General features: G+C 40.5%; 1 protein-coding gene and 3 pseudogenes across 2 annotated transcripts in view; all 4 read right to left on the bottom strand.

The window, feature by feature from the left end:
* SEC24D (SEC24 homolog D, COPII coat complex component) overlaps window positions 1–20,304 on the bottom strand; it is a 129,292-nt gene that overhangs the window by 18,944 nt on the left and 90,044 nt on the right. For both annotated transcript variants that reach the window (XM_053572074.1, XM_053572053.1), the window contains exons 12-18: window positions 16,176–16,367; window positions 15,524–15,617; window positions 6,008–6,124; window positions 4,808–4,978; window positions 1,814–1,910; window positions 1,537–1,682; window positions 62–200 (exon numbers count right to left, since the gene is read on the bottom strand). In XM_053572074.1, the coding sequence (XP_053428049.1) occupies window positions 62–200; window positions 1,537–1,682; window positions 1,814–1,910; window positions 4,808–4,978; window positions 6,008–6,124; window positions 15,524–15,617; window positions 16,176–16,367 (956 nt within the window). The remainder of the gene's footprint in view (window positions 1–61; window positions 201–1,536; window positions 1,683–1,813; window positions 1,911–4,807; window positions 4,979–6,007; window positions 6,125–15,523; window positions 15,618–16,175; window positions 16,368–20,304) is intronic.
* LOC128587716 (RNA-binding motif protein, X-linked 2-like) lies at window positions 10,874–11,531 on the bottom strand (annotated as a pseudogene).
* On the bottom strand, window positions 11,680–12,056 carry LOC128572351 (transcription initiation factor TFIID subunit 13-like; annotated as a pseudogene).
* On the bottom strand, window positions 12,107–12,457 carry LOC128572403 (ubiquitin-like protein 5; annotated as a pseudogene).

Raw genomic sequence — 20,304 nt, forward strand, 5'->3', positions numbered from 1 at the left:
AACAAGTCCTGACTGAATGACTAAGGAAGGTTTACTGATCTTGGGATTAGCAAAATGTTACCTGACTTGGCAAAGAAGTTGACAAGGGCATCTGTCTCACAGCTCTTATAAAGATCAGCTAACTGGGAGCTGCAGTTCAGGCCAAGATTGTGAATCCGAAGTCTTCTTTGACCGCTGATTGTCGTGTAGAGCACAGCACACTGCAGAAGGAACATAGAGGTCATGTGTTTTTCTGGTTAATATATCCAGCCAGCTTGATCTTATTAACATTTACAAAACATCGAGTATGGATAAAAGACCTCCAAATTTTTCTGCAGAATTTTTTCTATTATAGTCAAAGACTGAACAACATCAAGAAAGGCAGAGTAATGACCAATCCATCTGCTGGTGTCTATGCAGCATTTCACAGGTTTAAACTATCGGGCTACTCACAGGGACGTACTTTTCACATTTCCACAACTAGTCTGCATTTCACACATCTCAGGTTTTATTTCCAGGCCTCTAGGTCCAAAAACAATACCTTCATGTGCTCACAGCCCCTACTCAGAGCTCACTTCCCTTAAAAAGAATTAGTTTCGATGATGGACTTGAGTTTTATGCTAAAGATATATACATTTCAAAATGCAGAGATAAACCACTTCTCCAAATGTCTACAACTAAAACAAGCATTAGTTAAAGTTCTTCAGCTTAATGTCAACCTCTCTCCATCTTAAAGGGTTATGCTAATGTCTACTGAAACTATGACCACTATATATATTTTTTCCTTATTTTAATTCAAAGTTTCCATGGCTTCTAATTTTATTTACTACAAAGCCAAGTCTTATCCAAATAGCTTATAATATGACAATGTGCTTAATGCAGTATTAAAGGCTGAATTATGTCACCTCCATTCTTTGATGTTGAAGTCCTAACTCCTGGTACCTCAGAATGTTGCTGTATTTAGAGACAGAAAAGAGATGAACAGTGTCTTTATAAGTGGAGGAACTTTGGACACAGATAGCTAATGCAGGAAAGAGGATGTGAACTCACAGGAGAAAGAAAACCATCAATAAGCCAAGGAGAAAGGCCTGGAACAGGTGCCTCCCTTAAGTCCCTTGGAAGCCTTGATTGCAGACTTCTAACCTTCAAAACTATGAGAAAGTAAGTTTCTGCTGTGTAAGCTGCTTGGTCTGTGTTATTCTGTTATGGCAGCCTTTCTAGTCTATATATACTTGGTTGAAATGGAGTGGTGCTGAAGCCTGAGAGAAGTGAATCCCATTGCAAGCCAGGTTGCTGGCACCATGAATCTTTACAGGGCTCCCATGCAGTGGCACATAATTGTTACTCTATCTAAGTACTGTACATATGTGAATGAGAGTGTGGATAAATCACACAAGTGAGTTCTCTATTCTGATGACTTCTGCCTTTGGAGAAAGTGAGTTTGTTGTTTTCTTTTTAAATGAAGACACTATCATATTTGATGCTATTTTAGTTTCCTCATTGATCACTGTCAGTAACAAACTAAAACACAAAAGATGGGAATAAACTTTAAATCACCTGGATTAAGGCTCCACTGTCTTCACTGAGTTTGTCATCATGCTTGAACTCCACAGTCACTGCCTTGTCACAATCAATGGCCGCCATTTCCACGTCAGTGGTATTGTTCATAAAAATTCCACCAAAGAAATCAGTGGCTCTGAATCCTAAAGATGAGGGGAAAAGGAAATTTTGCTTCTCCTTCTTTGATTGTTATTTTCTTCGTTGGCCTATTATTAATTTGAAAAAGAAACACTTATATAAAAGAGACCTGAAAAACTGTAGAAGCGATAATTACCTGTGCTGGTACGAACCCTCATGATAGCATCAAAGCCTATTTTCTTTTCAATATCATTTCTGAGGTCGTTCAAAAATTGTTGGCTATCCAAGTGCATCTAAAAAATAAAGTTTGATCAATGCCCACCAGATGGCAGTAAAACACTTAAAATAACAATTCTCATTTTAATCCTGACTTAAAATAACTATTTTTTATCTTCTGATTTCATATATTTATGTGCATACCTTATGTTTCTTTGGTTCAATAAAACATAGGATCTTTGGACCATAATTCTTAACTTTTCAAGTGAAACTCTCATCTATTATTTTCTTTCATTTTCATAACACTTGGATGAGAAAATCAGTTGTTAATTTTATTTTGCAAATGGGAGAATTAAGCCAGCATAAATGATCCACTCAGAGATTTAGAGTTGGAGCAAAGACTAAGACCCAATGTATAAGACCCATTTAAAGAGTCTGGGGATAGACCCTGCAGTTGGGGTCTTCTCCTTATCTGACCACATATAGAACTTGGTGAAGCTAAGTCACAGGACAGCTCATGCTTGTAGTAGAAACCCCTTCTCCTAGCCTTGTAAACGACTCAACTATCACATTTCTGAAAGCTGAGCACATTCCACAACTGAGCCGTATGTATACAACAAGCACATGTGCATAATACTGAGCTGAGCGCTTCCCCAAAGAGCATAAACAAACTGGTGGGGCACCAGCTTCCAAAGCTTCTCGTTGACCTGGTCAGTGAAGCTCTGAGAAATTCTCACCACTACTGTTTGACAGTTAGAAGGGCAGCAACACGTGCATCCCTTCCTGTCCCCCTCAACCCTCCCCCAATCCCCGCAAGGAGGCAGGGAAGTGGGAAATCACAGATGCAGTCTTCACGTAATAATCCCTTTAGCTGTTTATACACAACTTGAGGCCTCCAAAGTTCATGACCATCAGAACAATGACAAATGGAAAACACTATTAAAATTTTTACTAAAGATGGGATAGAAATGCTATAGTTTTACAGTAATGTGGAGTAAATACAAATAAACATCTGAGTGGTAGCACAGGCAAAATTAACACTGTTCAATGATATTTTACCACCTGATTACATCTCAGAGGGTTCTTCCTCTGTTGGACTGCAACAGCCTTTTTTAGGAACATTGAAGGAATCAGTAATAATTATTGATGTGTTGAGTACAAGTAAATATCCTTTATTATATCAGAAACTACATGGGGTTAACACATAACTCAAAAACTTAAGGAAATAGGAAAAAAGGAATAAACCTAGATGGTCACGTTGTGGTACACCCCCTGTCTGCACATCACTGGGTAGCCTGCTCTTTGAAGCTAAGTCACTCCAGTGTGGACGACCACACTAGTAAAGAGCTAAGGACCCCAGCAAGGATGCAAGTACAATTTAACTGTGCCAAGACCTTATGGAATGGAATGGAATGAAAGATGATAAAGTCTTTTTTTAGGAAAGTGAAAAATAAAGTTTCTAATGAAACTTATCTTCTTAACTGGAGAAGGAACTGTAATTGGTTGACACAATAGGCTTCACTGTGCCTCAATACCTACAGTCTGGGCAGACTGAGAAAGGGTTAGAATTCTGTATGATCACTAAGAGCTTATTTTTAGGAGTGTGCATAAAAAGACGTACTTTTATCCAGAAGTCTTGGAAAAAGCTCTTAAGTTTTATTTCATTTGTCATGTTTGGTCTTATCAAGACCCTTGACTAGTTTATTAATATAAACATATACGCAGGCTCAATTAATAATAACTTTACTGGTGATAAATAAAAATAGATGATTAAGATGTGTCATTTATGTTGGGAGCCACTCTACACACAGTCGTGACTCCTCAGGTGAGAGGAGTGACTAGGAACTGGGTCGGTGCAGTTCAGCACTGTCTACGAGTCCTCCTTTGTGGGAGGCAGCCTTCCTGCAAGAGGCACACATTTTCTGCCCCTGAATGAAGTTTTCAAGGGACAGGTGTCCATGGGAGAAGCTTGCACAGGCAGTCCTGGAGTTACAAACATCCAACTTACAGGCAACTCATTCACACTTAAAAATGGGGGCTATTACAGTAAGTCTCTGAATTACAAACATCTGACTGAAGTTGAAATTGCACTTAGAAGTGGAGGCTATTATCTTTATCACATTTATAGGTAAATATATCTATTCCAACTTACATGCAAATTCAACTTAAGAACAAACCGACAGAACCTATCTCATTCACAATCTGAGGACTGCCTATAACTGCCCTCCTATGCCTACGTGTACAAGTTTGTCAAGTTCCGGGTTGAGGCATTAGCAAGCCAACCTGCCTTACATAATATTCTGTTGACATTTTGATTATCTCTTCACTGTCTCTCAATCAAGGCTTAGAAGAAAGAAGTGTAGCGAATTGACTCCCTAAATCCCCACAATTTAAACCAAATATGTAGTCATTTTTAAAACATTAAGCATATTTTGCATAAAATATATGTTTCCCTACTATAAAGGCTCACACTGACATTTAACTCTGAGCATGAAGGAGCTCATTCTATGCCAAACACTTAGGAAGTATAAATTGCTTAACCATATATACAGTCATCTCTTGGGTATCCATGAAAGATTTGTTCCAGGACCTTCCACAAATACTAAAATCTACCAGATGTTCAAGCTCCAGTACAAAATGGCTTATTTGCATAAAATCTACCCACACCCTCCGTAAACATTAAATCCACTCCAGACTACTTGTAATATGTAATGACAAGAAGAAAAAGTCTTCATATGTTCAACACAGAACGCAATTTTTTTTTTCTGAATATGTTTGACATTTGATGTTGGCTGAATTCACAGATGCAGAACCCTCAGATACAGAGGGCCAACTGTATACATTCTTTTCTATCTGCTCTTGAATTTAAATTTATAAGCTGCCCACAAGATTACACAGCTTTTTAACCTATGAGCAAAGCACTAAAACAGAAATGGGAGTAGAAAACTGCAGTGAAAAAGGAGCTTGCATTCACCTGGAAATTGTTGTATTTGTAAAGGGTTCCTCCAGTGAGCTGTGGAACAAGTCCCAGAGAGGCCACATCCACATACTGACTGGGAAAGAGGAAGAGCGTCACGGAGCAGCCATGAGCCACACAGTCCTTGGCCAGTGAGTCATAGACATTAGTTTGGGGCTGGAAAAGTATCTGGAAAAAAAAGAGATACAAAAAAGGAAAAAAGACAAATTAAGATATGTTTTTGGTTTAAAAAAAAAATTTTTTTTTTTTTTTTTTGAGACAGAGTCTCATTATATTGCCCTCAGTAGAGTGCCGAGGTGTCACGGCTCACAGCAACCTCAAACTCCTGGGCTTAAGCGAATCTCTTGCCTCGGCCTCCCAAGTTTCAGACTATAAGTGCCCACCACAATGCCTGGCTATTTTTTTGTTGTAGTTGTAATTGTTGTTTAGCTGGCCTGGCCGGGTTGGAACCCACCAGCCCCGTGCATGTGGCCAGTGCCCTAACCACAGTTTCTATTGAACTCTGAATTTTTTAAATGTAAAATATATATATATTCTCCAGTTAAGTGAACTGGGATTATGAAATAAATCATAATCACTTGTTGAGCACCAGGTCTGTGCTGGGCTCATGTGGTATTCAGTTTTATTGGTCCTCCAATAATCTGAATGAAGCTGATGTTGCTGTCCTTATTTCACAGATCTAGAGGAGGCCACTGTGCGTTGTGGCCAGCAGCTGGATGCCTACACCGTGGTCTTTTCCTTCCCATGTCCCTCCCCCGCCCCACTGTTATGCTGTCAGACGTGTTAGACGAAGGCATGTTTGGGCACCCAGCCCCTCTGCGTCACGACTCAGGCCTCTGCCTCAGTGGGCTCTGGTCATATGGCACCTCTGCTTTCTCCCTCCATCCTTTATATTCTTTTTGTAATTTTCCCCTCCTTCTGCCATTTCTTTAATAGTCTTTTCATTCACTCTCTTAAAAAGATTACTCATGAGCAAGGTTAGGCCCTTATTTTGAGACTTCAGACATCAATTTTTCTAGGACTATAAACTTTCTTAAATTGCTTGCAATTCAAAATATTTCTATCGTGTACAATGTCCTGGTCTTACACATTAGATGTAGCTTATCCCCCTTTTTCTTCCATAGGATACACTGCCTCTTCCTTTACCCCCCTCAACTGAGAGATGGACACTGGAAAGATTAACTATTCACAAAGTACCTTCTCTTTGTCTGTATTGACCAGTTTTTTGTCATCTCTGTTTTTGAGCTTGCCTGGTGCTTCAGCAGTCGGCAAGGAAGAATGGAAGATGAACAGCTTCCCAGGACAGTCTGCTGCCTACAAAAGGAAAAAAAGAAAAAAGAAATCACATAACACGCTTGGGTAGAAAGGTTTTATTTTAGGGTAAACAGAAAATAAATTAAAACTATTAAAAAAATGTGTTACACTGAAAATACTTTCTTAGTTGGGCTACAGTACAGTCTTTGAGGATCAGGTAGACAGAATTTCCAGGATTATAACACAACCAAAATTCTTACTCCAAATCTTTAGTAAACAAGGATTAAAACCACAGTGGTATTCTGGCAAACAACGCACAAGACCATAGTGGTGCTGCGGTAATAGGAGACTCCAGGAACCAACGCTCACACGACAGAAGGAAAAGTATGTGATCAAGACTGTGTACCTGCACTCTCTGGAAAGCAACAAAAAGAAGATTCAGGCCCCATGAAAGTCAATTCAGCCCTAAGTATTAAGATTTAAAGATTTAAAGGAACTAAGAAGTAACCTACTGAGAAAAGGGTCCTGAAATATGATTCCATGTGACTCCTGCCCCTCTCCAAACCCCACTGTACGTTGCTCCAGAGAGCTGCCCCTGAAATGAAGGCAACAGCTCTGATCAGGTCTGTGGCTTTTCTCCTCCAGAATCCTGAAGGCTTCCTAGTACAGGAGAAAGTCCACAGTCCTTCATCTAAGTGGGAGTAGGAAGGGTAGGAAACAGTAAGAGGAGACGCTAGCAACATTTGCTGCGTGCAGCTCCACACCAGGCCTGTCACAGTTTCTCATTCAACATTCACAACATTGCGCAATAGGTGCTTCTGTCTACATTTTAAGAACAGGAAACAGTGAGGCTCATCCAATTTGCTTCCAGGTCACACAACCAGCTTCAAGACCTTTTGGTGGAGCTGAGTCTGAAGCTATCTTTCCAGACTACTGTCCAACATTTCCTCACCCCTGCCATCCCTTGCACTGGAAGTTTTAGCCCCACAAGTTCTTGCCTTCCTGGAACACACCACGTGCTTTACACATCTCCACATCTTTGCACATTCTGTTCTTTTGGCCTAGAATCCAATTCTCCAGCTCACTCCCAGCAGCTGGTCTTGGCAAATACACAGGTGCTCCTGGTCAGCTGTAAGGATGTGCTGTGAGTGCTACTAATAGCAAGGTGCTTAGGTCTTTCAGTAGCTCCGTTTAAAAGAGACTAAGAGAATGCACAATCAGCCCTGTCCTAATGTCTCTCTGAACCAGTGGCATTCTGAGGTGCTCTGTGGAGTGGGTCAGAGAGGGGAAGACACAGGTGACACATGAGGAAGGGGGTAACCCACAACCTATCTCATTTCTGCTGTGACCAGGAGAGAGAATTTGTGGGCTGAGCTTATTGTTGTACGTGTCTTCTCTGAAAATTACTGACAGATACAGCATTAGCAAGAATGAAGGAAGGATGAAGAAATGTAGGCGCAGATGTCCAGCAGATGTACACTGCACAGAGGAAAAGATGATCAACATTTTGGCCACTCAGGATGTAATTAGCTCCAATGACCAAATTCAGTGTCAAATTGACGATAATATTGATTATAACATGTCAAGAATGTTACAAATTTTGGAATTCTATGACTGTATGTTTTCAGTTCTATATAGTACTTTTTAGAAAAGTACTTTTTAAATATTTCAAATGGCAGTACAAAAGTGAAAAAAAAAGAAAGTCTACCTTCCCTGAACTTTTCTTGCCTGACCCACTCAACTCTCCTAAGGATTTCATTGTCAAAAATTCTTCTATCCACAGAGATATTCTCTACTCACAGAAGCATTGTAATTTTATACTGCAGCAATTAAAAATAAGGGCCCTGTTAGAATCATAGCCATTTTATTATCTGAATGACATTGGGAAAATTACTTAACTCCTCTTATTATTAGTCACACCTGATACATGAACTATATCAAATATTGTTGGGAGAATTCAATGATCCAAAAAAGAATGTTGATCATAATTCAACATGCTTGATTGCCTTCTTTTTTTTTTTTTTTTTTGTAGAGACAGAGTCTCACTTTATGGCCCTTGGTAGAGTGCCATGGCCTCACACAGCTCACAGCAACCTCCAGCTCCTGGGCTTAAGCGATTCTCTTGCCTCAGCCTCCCGAGTAGCTGGGACTACAGGTGCCCGCCACAGCACCCGGCTATTTTTCTGTTGCAGTTCGGCCGGGGCTGGGTTTGAACCCGCCACCCTCGGCATATGGGGCCGGCGCCCTACTCACTGAGCCACAGGCGCCGCCCTTGATTGCCTTCTTAATGTTACCTATGATAAAACTCTTGAGGTAAAAAAAAAAAAAAAAAACTAGGCTTCATTAAAAAACATAAAGTCCAATATTGAAAAAAAATAAAATAGCTGTATTTATGTTTCCTTATAAAATACTTACTAAATTTAGATTCATAATTTCATTAATCACATACTTATACTCTGTATTTTATAAGTAGCAAATGAATCAAAGACAAAGTTCCTATCTATTAAAGGTGTCATTTCTCTACAAAATTTATGTTTTAACCCAAATCTGGCCTTGAACACAGGAGCGAGTCATACAGAATCCATCAATGACGTATATCATTCTTATTATGGTAGAAACAGGTTGAGAAAGGCTGGCCTAGAGAGATCACAGTTCTAAATTCAGCCGACACTCGCTCTGAGGGATCTATTGCTAACACCCTCAGCAGAACCAGCTGTCTCTACCTCTGTGTCCCCATTATTCCCTGTAGAAAAGCTCATTCTAGAATTAATACATTGTGTCACAACTTTAAATATTCCACTGTCTTCAGCAGATCCAGGGCTCCCCGAAAAAAGACAGACTTTGATTTAGTGTTTCTCCCACCCCCATCAGGTTGACTGCCTTTGACTCTGTATATGCTCCATAAAGGTTGTGTAAAGAGGGTTGTCTGTGATGCACCACCCTGAAATTAAACCTGGTATGTGTTAAAATTTAAAGATAATTTCCCCCAATAGTGATATATTTTAAACATACCCACAAAAGGCCATTTCCCTCCCAATTTTGCCAGATCTTACCCCCAAGTTTTATTTATCTGGTTTTATGGCAGAAGTAACAGCTAACTCAGAAAACTGTTCTTTGGACACGTCAAAAGACAATGCCAGAAATTCATATACATTTAAGTTATGAGGGTCAGATTCTAAAATAAATGTAGATTTTGAAAGACTGTGGGGAACAAAAAAAGTGCTAAGAGTCTAAGACGCTATAGCCATGGAAGCGGAAGCGTTTGTGACAGAAAGCAGTACAGCGAAGCCTTTCGCTGGATATTTCTGGGACTTTTGTAAAATATATGTAAGAACTTTCCAAACATTCCCTGTTTATCTTTGGGACAAATTAGCATATGTGTTTTGTCTACTGTGTTTCCTTCAAGAAGTTTATGACTACAAATTATATAGAGATTTTACTTGGCATCTATCCGACAGAAAGTAAAGCTTATCCACTAGGGGAGTCCAGTTCTGAAAAGTCTTCTCTTGGACACTTTATAACAGAGGTTTCGCTTTGATGTTCCTTCAGTTTCTACTCCCTGTTCACAGGGGATGCCCTCAGCTCTGCCCTCCTCTGTGCAGAATATTCTGAGCCACAGTCCTGGGCTTTCCAAAGTTACACTTTGCCCTTCCCTTGCCCTGCCGAGGGTGGCGGGTTCAGGCCCAGCCCCGGCCAAATTGCAACAAAAAAATAGCCGGGCGTTGTGGCGGGCGCCTGTAATCCCAGCTGCTCGGGAGGCTGAGACAAGAGAATCGCATAAGCCCAAGAGTTAGAGGTTGCTGTGAGCCGTGTGACGCCATGGCACTCTACCGAGGGCGGTACAGTGAGACTCTGTCTCTACAAAAAAAAAAAAAAAAAAATTATAAACAATGAACTTAAGTTTGTATTACTGAGTTACCTCTCTTCTACCACTCTGTAAGCAACTGAGGAGCAGGGACAGCAGACTTTACACTGCCTTATAAACAGTGGCACCTCATGTATCTTTGCTGATTGAAAGAATGAGTGAAAGAATGATGTAGGCTCTTCAATATTTTGACACTACCTTGCAAATTTTGAAAACTGTTAGTTCTTAGCCTAATAATGACTTCAGGCAAGTCCCCTCATGTATAACTTGTATAACTTGTACAAGTATTGGTCTGACTTTCAGCCACACAGGACCTGAAAAGATACTGAGATAATATGGCTGCCATAGGCAGTTAATCACGCACACTCTTTATCCCATTTGCATTTTTTTTTTCCAGGTGAAATGACCAATGGGACCCTGTGAGAGGCTTACACTATGGCCAGCAGCATCTCAAGTACAGCTATCAAGTGCAGCACCAGTCCACTCTCCCATAGGTCTCTTTATTCCATCAAAAATCATAACAATGTTGGCAACGTAATACATAAACTTAATTTGAGTTACTCAAAGCAAGGCGCCCCAAGTAATCATTTTCAGCCAGAGGTAGAGAACACAGGAAGGCATGCAGGCACCCATATAAGATTACAAGACAGACTTTACAAACTGGGGGTAAACGTGCCCCATTCGCTTCAGTGACTTCTACCCACGCCTGGGCAGGACTCAGGGGATGGCCACCTTTGGCTCCCAGCCGTTCTGTTCTCAGCCACCAGTGAACAGCCAGGCCGTTTGTGGCACCTGAAAGGGGCGCAGGATCCTGGACTCTGCTCAACAGGACACTCAGAATTCCAGCCTTAAGCCTGTCAGGTGCCAGACCATCCCATGTAGACCACCAGGCTATTACTAGCCTTGAGGGCTCTGAGGAATGTGGACTCTGGGCAACAAGCCTTTCAGAAATGCCTGGCCCAAACTACACTGCAAACCTGACTCCCAGACTCTGGCCGCTGAACTCCCTGGGAGCTCCTGCTGCTGTGCTCCTCAGGGCCGGAGACATCCTTTTCCCTTACTGCCTTGCGTCTGGGCCCTGAAGAGGACAACTGCTGTGCCTGCACTCCCCACTCTGTGCTCCTTTTCTTTCTCCTCTTTCCTTTTTTCTTTTCTGTGCTTGTCAGTGAATTTGTCATCTTTGGAGTCCTCAGAAGAACTCAGAGAGGGGGTGTGAGCCCCACAACCCTTCTCCTCGAGCTCTCTGGTCACCTCACCATACCCTCTGAGTCCTTAGGAGCCCGACAGTTGGACATGTGATCCACAAGGACAGCTCGCCCTTTTATCTTGATTCTACTGAAATTGTCAATGGCCAGAATTGCGTTCCTCTGGTCTTCACAGCAGAGGAAACAGAATCCTTCAGATTTGCTGGTCTTCTTGTCCCATACAAGATTAATGTTAACAATCTCCCCATACAGTGAGAACACACAGATGCTGTCCCCTTTAGTCAGTTCATAAGGAAGCCCTCCCAAGAAGATCCAGGTGCTGCCCTTGTACTCAGAGGGCCAGGACCCCTCGCTCATTCAGCTCACTGGTCAGCTTCACCTTAGTTAAAGGATTCATCTTCAGGGTTTGTGATCCTGAGAGATTTTATTTATAAAGGCTCTTTCATTTGCATAGGGAGATACCAGGACCTTACTGTAGAAAACATAATAATTATTACATATGGTTTCCCTAGAACATAATGGAGTTTCAGAAACTACAAAAGATGTCAAGACCCATAATTTCCTTCATCAAATGCTTTTCTAGCCCATTTCAATTCTTCATTCACCATAAGCAAGTCTTTAACCCCAGCAAATTTCCTGCAGTCCTTTTGAATCAAGAAGACGATATCTTCAACTTGTCCTCAACCTTGTCTTCCAATAGACACGGCCTTGTGAGCCATTTCAGTAATGAACTCTATGACAAGGTCTTCAAGAACATCTCCTGACTCAGCATAAAGATTCTGGTCATCTCCAAAGCCATACATCATATATCTCAATTCTTTAGAAAAAAACCTTTCTTTCTTTTACCCTCTCTACCTTCTTCACCTCCTCTAATTTCTTCACGTTCTTCCTCAGAAGCAGGGTCTTCCTCCTCATCTGCCATCCCACCAGCCAGCCGACCTACAGTGCCCAGCAGGCTCCCTCCCAGCAGGTTTCACTACTTCTGCAGCCTCACTTCAGTGTGACACATTAATCTGAGTTTTTAAAAATAAGCATCCATACCAGTGTGGGTACTGTGAGAAGAAAGGAGGAAGGGCAGGGCAAGGACTTCTGCTCTATTGGTAATAAAGATCCAGGTTCATCCCATCACGGATTTCATATTCCCCTAGAGACACATGGTCCTTAAAAATCGTGTACCACTTCTTAAGGACAATCTTATTCCAAAGGGTACCAGTTAGGGCTGCAATCAGCTAGTTAAGGTCCCCAATGGTGTCATCGGCATTACATTTAATGCCGAACTTCTTCCCCAGATGGTCGTTGCAAACAACCTTGATCATCCTGGCTGGAGCTACAAACGCAAACCTCGAACCTGCAGATGCCATACCCTCCAGTCTCAAGTACTCTGAATGAGGAGATTTTTAAAACCATGAGAGATTCTTTTGCAATCTCTACACATTTCAAAACATTTGGAAGCCATGTTGAATTTCTACTCTAGCCTGTCAGAGCAACACAACACTCTGGATTCTTTTTTCCTTTACCCAAAGCTGGCAAAGTTGCTACAAGGTGAAAAGCATAAACTATAGACAGGCTGCAATGAGACTGCATCAGTTCTTACTCTTAAATAATTACATACAAAGTGGTTATTCTTCTTAATTATAATCACCCAGAATTTTCCTGACAGGCGCAAGAGAAATTTTTCATTAATTTACTGTTCATATTAAAAATCTACTTACAAAAAGGTTTTCAGAAAACATATGAATAAAGGCATATATACATAGAATCACTAAAGCAAAAGTAAAACCAAAAACCCTAGCAATCAGTAAGAAGATTAGGGAAAGGAAATAATTCTATTAGAAGATCTACCCTAAGAATTATTAGTACTTTCTTTTTAGTATATAAGTCTAAACAAAACATTATAGGCTAGAACGCTTACAATAACTGACTATAAAATCAACCAGCAAGTCTTTATATAAGAAACTGAATAACACAGAATGCCTCCACTGAATATTCTGTACTATAGACTTTTTCATCAAATTACTTCTTTTTGTAACCATTAATTAACAGCTGAGGGCACGAAGTTAAATCACAGGTAAGTAGAAGCATTCCTAGAGCAAAAGGAACACATGAAGTAGTACGGGTCAGGAATGCAAGTTTCTGGTGAGTTAACGTAATGTGAGGATGTTCTCAGAGATGGCAGAACAATGAACAATTCCTTGTGCTGGTAGTTCCTAAATATGGATAATCCTCAGAATAAATCAGAGCCCTAATGATCAGAATCTCTGGGAGTGGAGCATCGCCCACTCTTTATCACCTGCTGCTCTGTAGAGACGCTCCAGGAGCGTCTTACCGAAGCAGTGGAGCCTTTTCCTGCCTCTGCATGAATAGGGATGGGATGGGGAAGGACCTTATGCTCACTGCTGTGACATTAAGCCCAACAGCATCATTTATGGAGACAGTTTCTTATCTTTTTTATAAAGATAGTTCTTTTTATAAAAATAGTCCATTCTACTTTGTAAGGATGATACTACTCACTAACTTTGTTTTACGAAGCTATTAGTTTTTTCTAATTTTTAAACGTTGAGGTAAAAATATAGATTACTATAACAATAAAATTTCAAAATAACAAATATAATGAACAAAAAAAAAAATACCCTGCAAAAGATAGGAAGATATATTAGCCAAAATGAACCAGAACTCTGGAAGACTGACTGATAGCCACATATACTGATGCAGGGTCATTATGGTACATATTCAGCCTCAGAGAATGCATGGCTATTAAGAACACTGTTTTTTCCAGTAATATAATATCAAATTTCAGATACACGGAGTATACATACACAAATTTGCTTCATATTACTTTTTCTTCCGATGCTGCCTAGCAGCCTCTAGCTGTCTTGTGGACTTCCAGTGTGGAAACCACTGTCACAAGACAGCATTACTCCCTTCCAGAAAAGAAACAAGGGGGTGACTGGGATTCTGCATGTGGGCACACTGGCAGCCACAGCTGAATGCTTCTTTTCACTTTGCTGTGCTCTCTTAACAGACAAAGTGTTAGCTTATGAATATCCATTCATCCTTCCTTTCACATGTGAGCCCAAGAACACAATACTTCCAGTCCTAACTTCTTACAGCAGAAAAACTCGTAAGGTCATAGATGACTTATTGTATATAGGAATTTACATATGGATTTCTAGATACCTTATTGGAAGACAGAACCACCACCCAAAAAAAAAAAAAAAAAAAAAAAACCCTTTCAAATTGAAATAGAAGATATTTGTTTGTAGTAATATGAAATAAAACAGGAATTCACAAACCTCTCTGGAGCCCAATTATCACTTGCTAGTTTCTGCTGGGTGAGCCCTAATATCTCCAAGTCACTTTATGGTGTAAAATTAATTTTATGTTAAATTAACATGTATTCTGAGACTTATGAGGGACGCCCAGAACAGTCTTTGATCCTGTAAGTGAATACCTTGCAGAGCAAAAAGCCTAGGCAAGAATCGCTATACTAGAGGCAAGCTAAAAAAATCAGACACAAACTTCATGTGGGAAGTACGTCAAGACTCAGTTCTTGTCCTGTTGTTGTTGCTATTTGTTATTTCTGTGGTTGTTCTTATTATTACATTTTACTTTTTAAAGTCTGATTTAAATTTAACTTTAACAGTAAAATTAAAAAATGTTAGGAACTAGCTGTCAGGGCCAAAGTGGTCTGACTCTCATGCTAAGGTAATAATGATTTAGAGTAAGTGGTTGCAGTGAGCTATGACGCCATTTCACTCTGCTCAGGGCATAGGGTAAGACTCTGTCTCAACAACAACAAAAACAAAGAAGTAAAAATAAAAAATAAGGAAGGAAAAAAAAGAGTAAGTGCACTTTCTTTTTAAGCCATACAGCATTCTTCAGTTTACTGTCTTTATTATGATGAATACGACCAGAGTCACTTGGGCTCAGCTTCCCAACGAAAGACATGGCCAACCTCTCCAGGGAGGCCCTGAGCAGCATTCACTGTCATGGACAGTCACAGGCCTTGCCACTGCATGTTTGAAAACCTCAAGGAAGAGAGTGATGTGGGAATCTGGTAGCTCAGATATAGCTGGACTGTTTTTAAAATAGACCATATAAAGTTCATAGAAAAGCCAAAAGGAGGAGCTAAACTGGAAATCATGGTAGAATCAGTTGCTCAGATGCTAATAGTGATGGAATGTAAACGCTGTGAACAATTCTTGGTTTGGGCCATTTCCTCTTGAGATTTGCATGGAAGTTTGGAATAGCCTCTAGTGACCCACATGTTTTAATGAAGACTGTATTTTCTTGCATACAATGAAACTTTTTTCTTTTCTTTCTTTCTTTTTTTTTTTTTTTGTCTCTCTTTTAAAAACTTTTTAACAATTAAAAGCAGCTTCCTCTCACCTTTAGTGCTTCCATGCCAGCCTGTATGACAGGCGCAAAGACAGTCTCATTTTCATTAGAGTCTGCAAACATCTCTGGAATCTGGTCCAGCAAACTGTAACAGATGAATAAGCTGTTTAGCATATTTTCAACAAACCTCAAGAAATAAATCACTGACATTTCAAGCCTAAACACATAAAGTATTTGACACCCAACACCTATGGGTGAATTTCACAGGCCATTCCTCATGTAATGATCTCCTAACCTGGGTGGCACCAAAATCTATAATATGAATGGAGCATTTACAAAACTACATTTTTCGTCAATATTTTTCTATTCACCACATTACTGATCTCTTAGACTATAAATTCTTAGAACAGTGGCCGTATCTTTAATTATATCATGATTAAATATACTCATCCGCAGGTAAGAAATCTCTCTCTTACATTACCTTTAAGGGTCAGCATGGTGTAGTGTGAGTATAAAAAAATTACTCCTTTTAAATATTGGTCTACATTAAAAAGGGACAGAACAAAAGGGATGGTGGAGTTTCATAATCCATGTTCTTAACACCCCCTTGCTAATGACAAAACAGCATGTGATTGAATAAAAACATGATACAATTAAAAAGACACCTGATTGGTATTTAGATCATAAAACACTTGATATTTACTTGTGAATCACAGATTGGGATTCTTGATAGTTGACAAGGAAACCATCCAATAAAGGAACAAAGACTTCTCCAACATCAGTCACCACCATCATCTGAGGCTGGGCCAAATTACTCTTTACATTAAAGAAATGGAGAACTTTGTTGTATGTGATAAAACCAACTCGAATTGCAGACGTCTCTTCTTGTTCTTCCCTATGAGAAAAAAAAAGTGCTGAAGTCCTCTTGTTAACTTAGAATGCAAAGGAGGTTTCCATCTGAAATTCAATAAGGATGTATCTCTTACAAAATATATGGAAGACATATTTAAACTTTTGGCCTTAATTTCTATTACCAGATATAAATAACATTGAGTCACAGCAGTAGGGAATAGGGGTTATTACAAAAATAAACAAGTTGATAGACTTCTCAAAATTCTACATAAAAAAACCAAATGGACATTGTGAAAACATGTACTCATATTTCTTTATCTATTTTCAATCCATAGAAAATTATAAGGTTGTTTTTCATGAATAAGCTGGGCTTATTACATTCTTTATAAACAAAGCTCTCTCAAAAGTCACCGTAAGGTCAGAAGAACAAATGGAGTATCTGAGGCAAGAGAGACAAAGGCACATTCATGTTACTAACAACCTCAAGTTCTTGGGCTCAAGAGATACTCTTGACTCAGCCTCCGGAGTAGATGGGACTACAGGCGCCGGCTAGTTTTGAGACGAGGTCTTGCTCTAGCTCAGGCTGGTCTCGAACCTGTGAGCTCTGGCAATCTATCTGCCTTGGCCTCCCAAAGTGCTAGGATTACAGCTGTGAGCCACCTCACCCAGCTCTTAAAAAGCAGACTTTCTAAAAGAAATTCCAAAACATGTCTATTTCCTGAAAGTATGAAAGCCTGGATGTCTCAGTCCAGCCTGTAGTAAGCATATCCAGAACTTAGGGTGGTCTAGGCTTTAGTTACACATTTATTGAGTGCACTGTATTGTTTATTTTTCTCTCCTAAAATAAAACATTTAGACAACACTGACGCTCTTACTAATTTTAAGTGATGAATATTACATAGAGCTCAATGATTAAATGGTTAAAAAAGCCACAAAAAATATATGCCATTTTCTTTGATTCTTAGATGTCAGTAAAACTTATTTTGATTAAAGGACAATTCTTTTGAAAAGGAAACAACCCCGGTTTTCTCAGTTTCTTAATTTTGTACATGGCATAAAAAGTTGCCTCAAGTAATAAAGGAAAATAGAAGTATCCAGATGAAAGTATCTCAAGTTAGATTGCTGATTCCATTGCAGACTTCCCAATTTCTTTGATGTCTCAGGCTGACAAAGTACTGCCTTCCAATGGTGTTTGATTTCTTCTCTTTCCTTTGCTAAAGGTATTTGTTCTTCATTGAGATCTTGATTAAAGAGTAGGTAGTTTAAACAGAGATTGATAATCCCTTCTGAAAGCACTAAGTAAACGTTTATATCTAGAATATACTTGCAAAATACTTGCAAAGCTTTCAGAGGTGAGGCTCTTTAACCTCTGTCACTACACAGACACAGGGTATATACCCTGACATTCTAAAGCAGTGGTTGTCAACCTTCCTAATGCCACGGCCCTTTAATACAGTTCCTATGGGTAGCCACCCACAGGTTGTGAGCCACTGTTCTAAAGGGTACGACTCTGTGCAACTAACCACTACACTACACTGCATCCACACTTCCCCTTCCTCTTCCCAGTTATTAGAATCTTACAAGACTAAGTGCAAACTTATTCTCCTTTGTGAAACCTCCCCCTGATGCTACCTACTAGAGGTAATTTCTTCTTCTAAATTCCTATAACTCATTCTCAATGGGCTCTTAACATACGGTGCCTTTTGTTTAACATTTCATGATCCTCAACTATAAGCTGATAAAGGGCGGAGTCCAAGGCTTACATTTCCTTTCCCACAAGGCCTAGCACACTGTAAGGAATGACAGGTTTCACTGAGGATAACTATCATGATGATGAAACACCAGATTTGGGATGGCAAGTTGCAAGCCAAGTTGATAAGCCAACAGTACACATCTCATCCCAACTCCAGTTTAGTGATGTCATTTTCATAGTTTAAAATCATCTACAGAGACCACCGACGCTGCTCCGTGTCCCACCTGCCCGGACCTCTGAGGCCACACGCAGCACCCCGCCTACCGGGAGTCCACTGAGGCTGCACACCGCGCCCCGCCCATCCGGAGACCACTGAAGCCATGTGCTGAGCCTGCCCTGCCTTCACGCCAGGCCTCCACCTGAACATAATTGCCAGTGGAGTAGTGATCTTGCTGAAGTCAACGGGCGCTAGATACTGCCAGAATCCATGCAATGTACCCTGCCCTGCTGCCAGATCCGTGTGCAGCACGCTCCTAGGGCTGCTCCTATAGCCAGAATTCTCTGGCTTTTGCAGCAGTAGTGGAACTGTGCAGGAGCACTTCCCACAAAGATCCAGCAACAATAGAGTGATCACGCCAGGGTCCAATCTTAGAGAAACACCCCCCCAACTCTATGCATTGTGAGAGGAAACTGGAAGTCACTCTAAAGGGATACTGGTGCTGCAGAGCGACAGGGACAAAGGTGCAGTGGCTGAGGGAATAAGCATTTGCAGGCCTGGTACCCCCAGGATTAGATTGAGACCAAGTGGAACACTCACCAGTAGAAATTGAACACCCGAGGTAGGCAGGCCTCAGCTCTCACAGCTGGCTGGTAGCTGAGGGCAGTGGCCGGGCCTTGGGGGCACTGACCTTCCTTTGACTCTGACAGGTGCTAAGCCCTGGCACTTTGCATTATTGGAGGAAACAGGACTGCAGCCCTGCAGGGTCACCAGTGATTAGGCGTGAAAAAGGAACAAAGTGAAGAAAGAGACTCAGCCTTCTGGTCCTACTGTGCTACTGGGCAGGCCTTTCTGATTCCGTAGAGTACCAGAGAGAGCACAATCTGAGCAGCCAGTGGACCTCTGCTATCTAGCTGCTGGAGACCTTTCAAACTCTCCCACCAGAGAGTTCATACAGACAGAGTCAATTGGTTCGGAACCCTTAACTTGGGACAATTACCCAAGGACCCTCTAGGGGGATACCCTGGTTGTGTAGTAACAGGAAGGGTCGATTTTTCCCATTCCAGTTGTTGTCTGGGGAGGTGGGGTTTCTTAATTGCTTGTATTTCTTCACAGCTAAAACTTCTCCAGAGTCACTGATCCACCAGGATAGGATAAGAACCAGTTGAATACAACACTGAGCCACCTAACCCCACCACACCAAGCAGGTTTTCCCAGCCTTACACTGTAATACTGTACAGGTCCTTTGCAAAGCTAAAGGGGAAAAAGCTGCAGTCATCAGTCTCAGATCCTTAACAAAGGGCTGGTTAACCACAACCCCAGGAAACCCCAATCCAATCTCACCTTACCAGATCACCTAGCCAACAGTGAAAAACAATTATGAGGCGGAATCAGAGGAAAAACTCTGGCAACATGAACAATCAGAATAGATCAACTTCCCCAAGAAATGATAAAGTAGATACAGTACAAGATTCTATTCCCAAACAAATGCCTGAGATGACAGAAATCGAGTTCAGAATTTGGATAGCAAATAGGATCAACAAAATGGAGGAAATGATGAAATTAGAATTTAAAGCAGAAATACAAAAGATGTCTGAAGAATTTAATGAATTTAAAGACAAAATGACCAAAGATTTTGACACATTAAAGCAAGAATTTGCAGCTCTCAAAGATCTAAAAAATACAGTAGAATCCCTCAGTAACAGAATGGAGCAGGCAGAAGAAAGAATCTCTGATATTGAAGACAAAGCTTTTGAACGCTCCTAAACAAAGAGGAAAAAAAGTGGAGAACAAAAACAGATCATTCTCTCAGAGATCTCTGGGATAATTCAAAGAGGTCTAATAGTTGCCTTATAGGAATACCTGAAAGTGATGAGCTTGCTGCAAAGAATACAGATGCTTTGCTTCATGAAATAATTAAAGAGAATTTTCCAGACATGCCCAGAGATTCGGAAATTCAGATAGCAGACAGTTTCAGAACACCAGCACAACTCAACCCAAATAAAAATTCTCATAGACATATTATAATTAATTTTGCTAAAGTTAATATGAAGGAGAAAATTCTGAAAG

The sequence above is a fragment of the Nycticebus coucang genome, chromosome 1, assembly GCF_027406575.1.
Source record: "Nycticebus coucang isolate mNycCou1 chromosome 1, mNycCou1.pri, whole genome shotgun sequence".
NCBI lineage: Eukaryota > Metazoa > Chordata > Mammalia > Primates > Lorisidae > Nycticebus > Nycticebus coucang.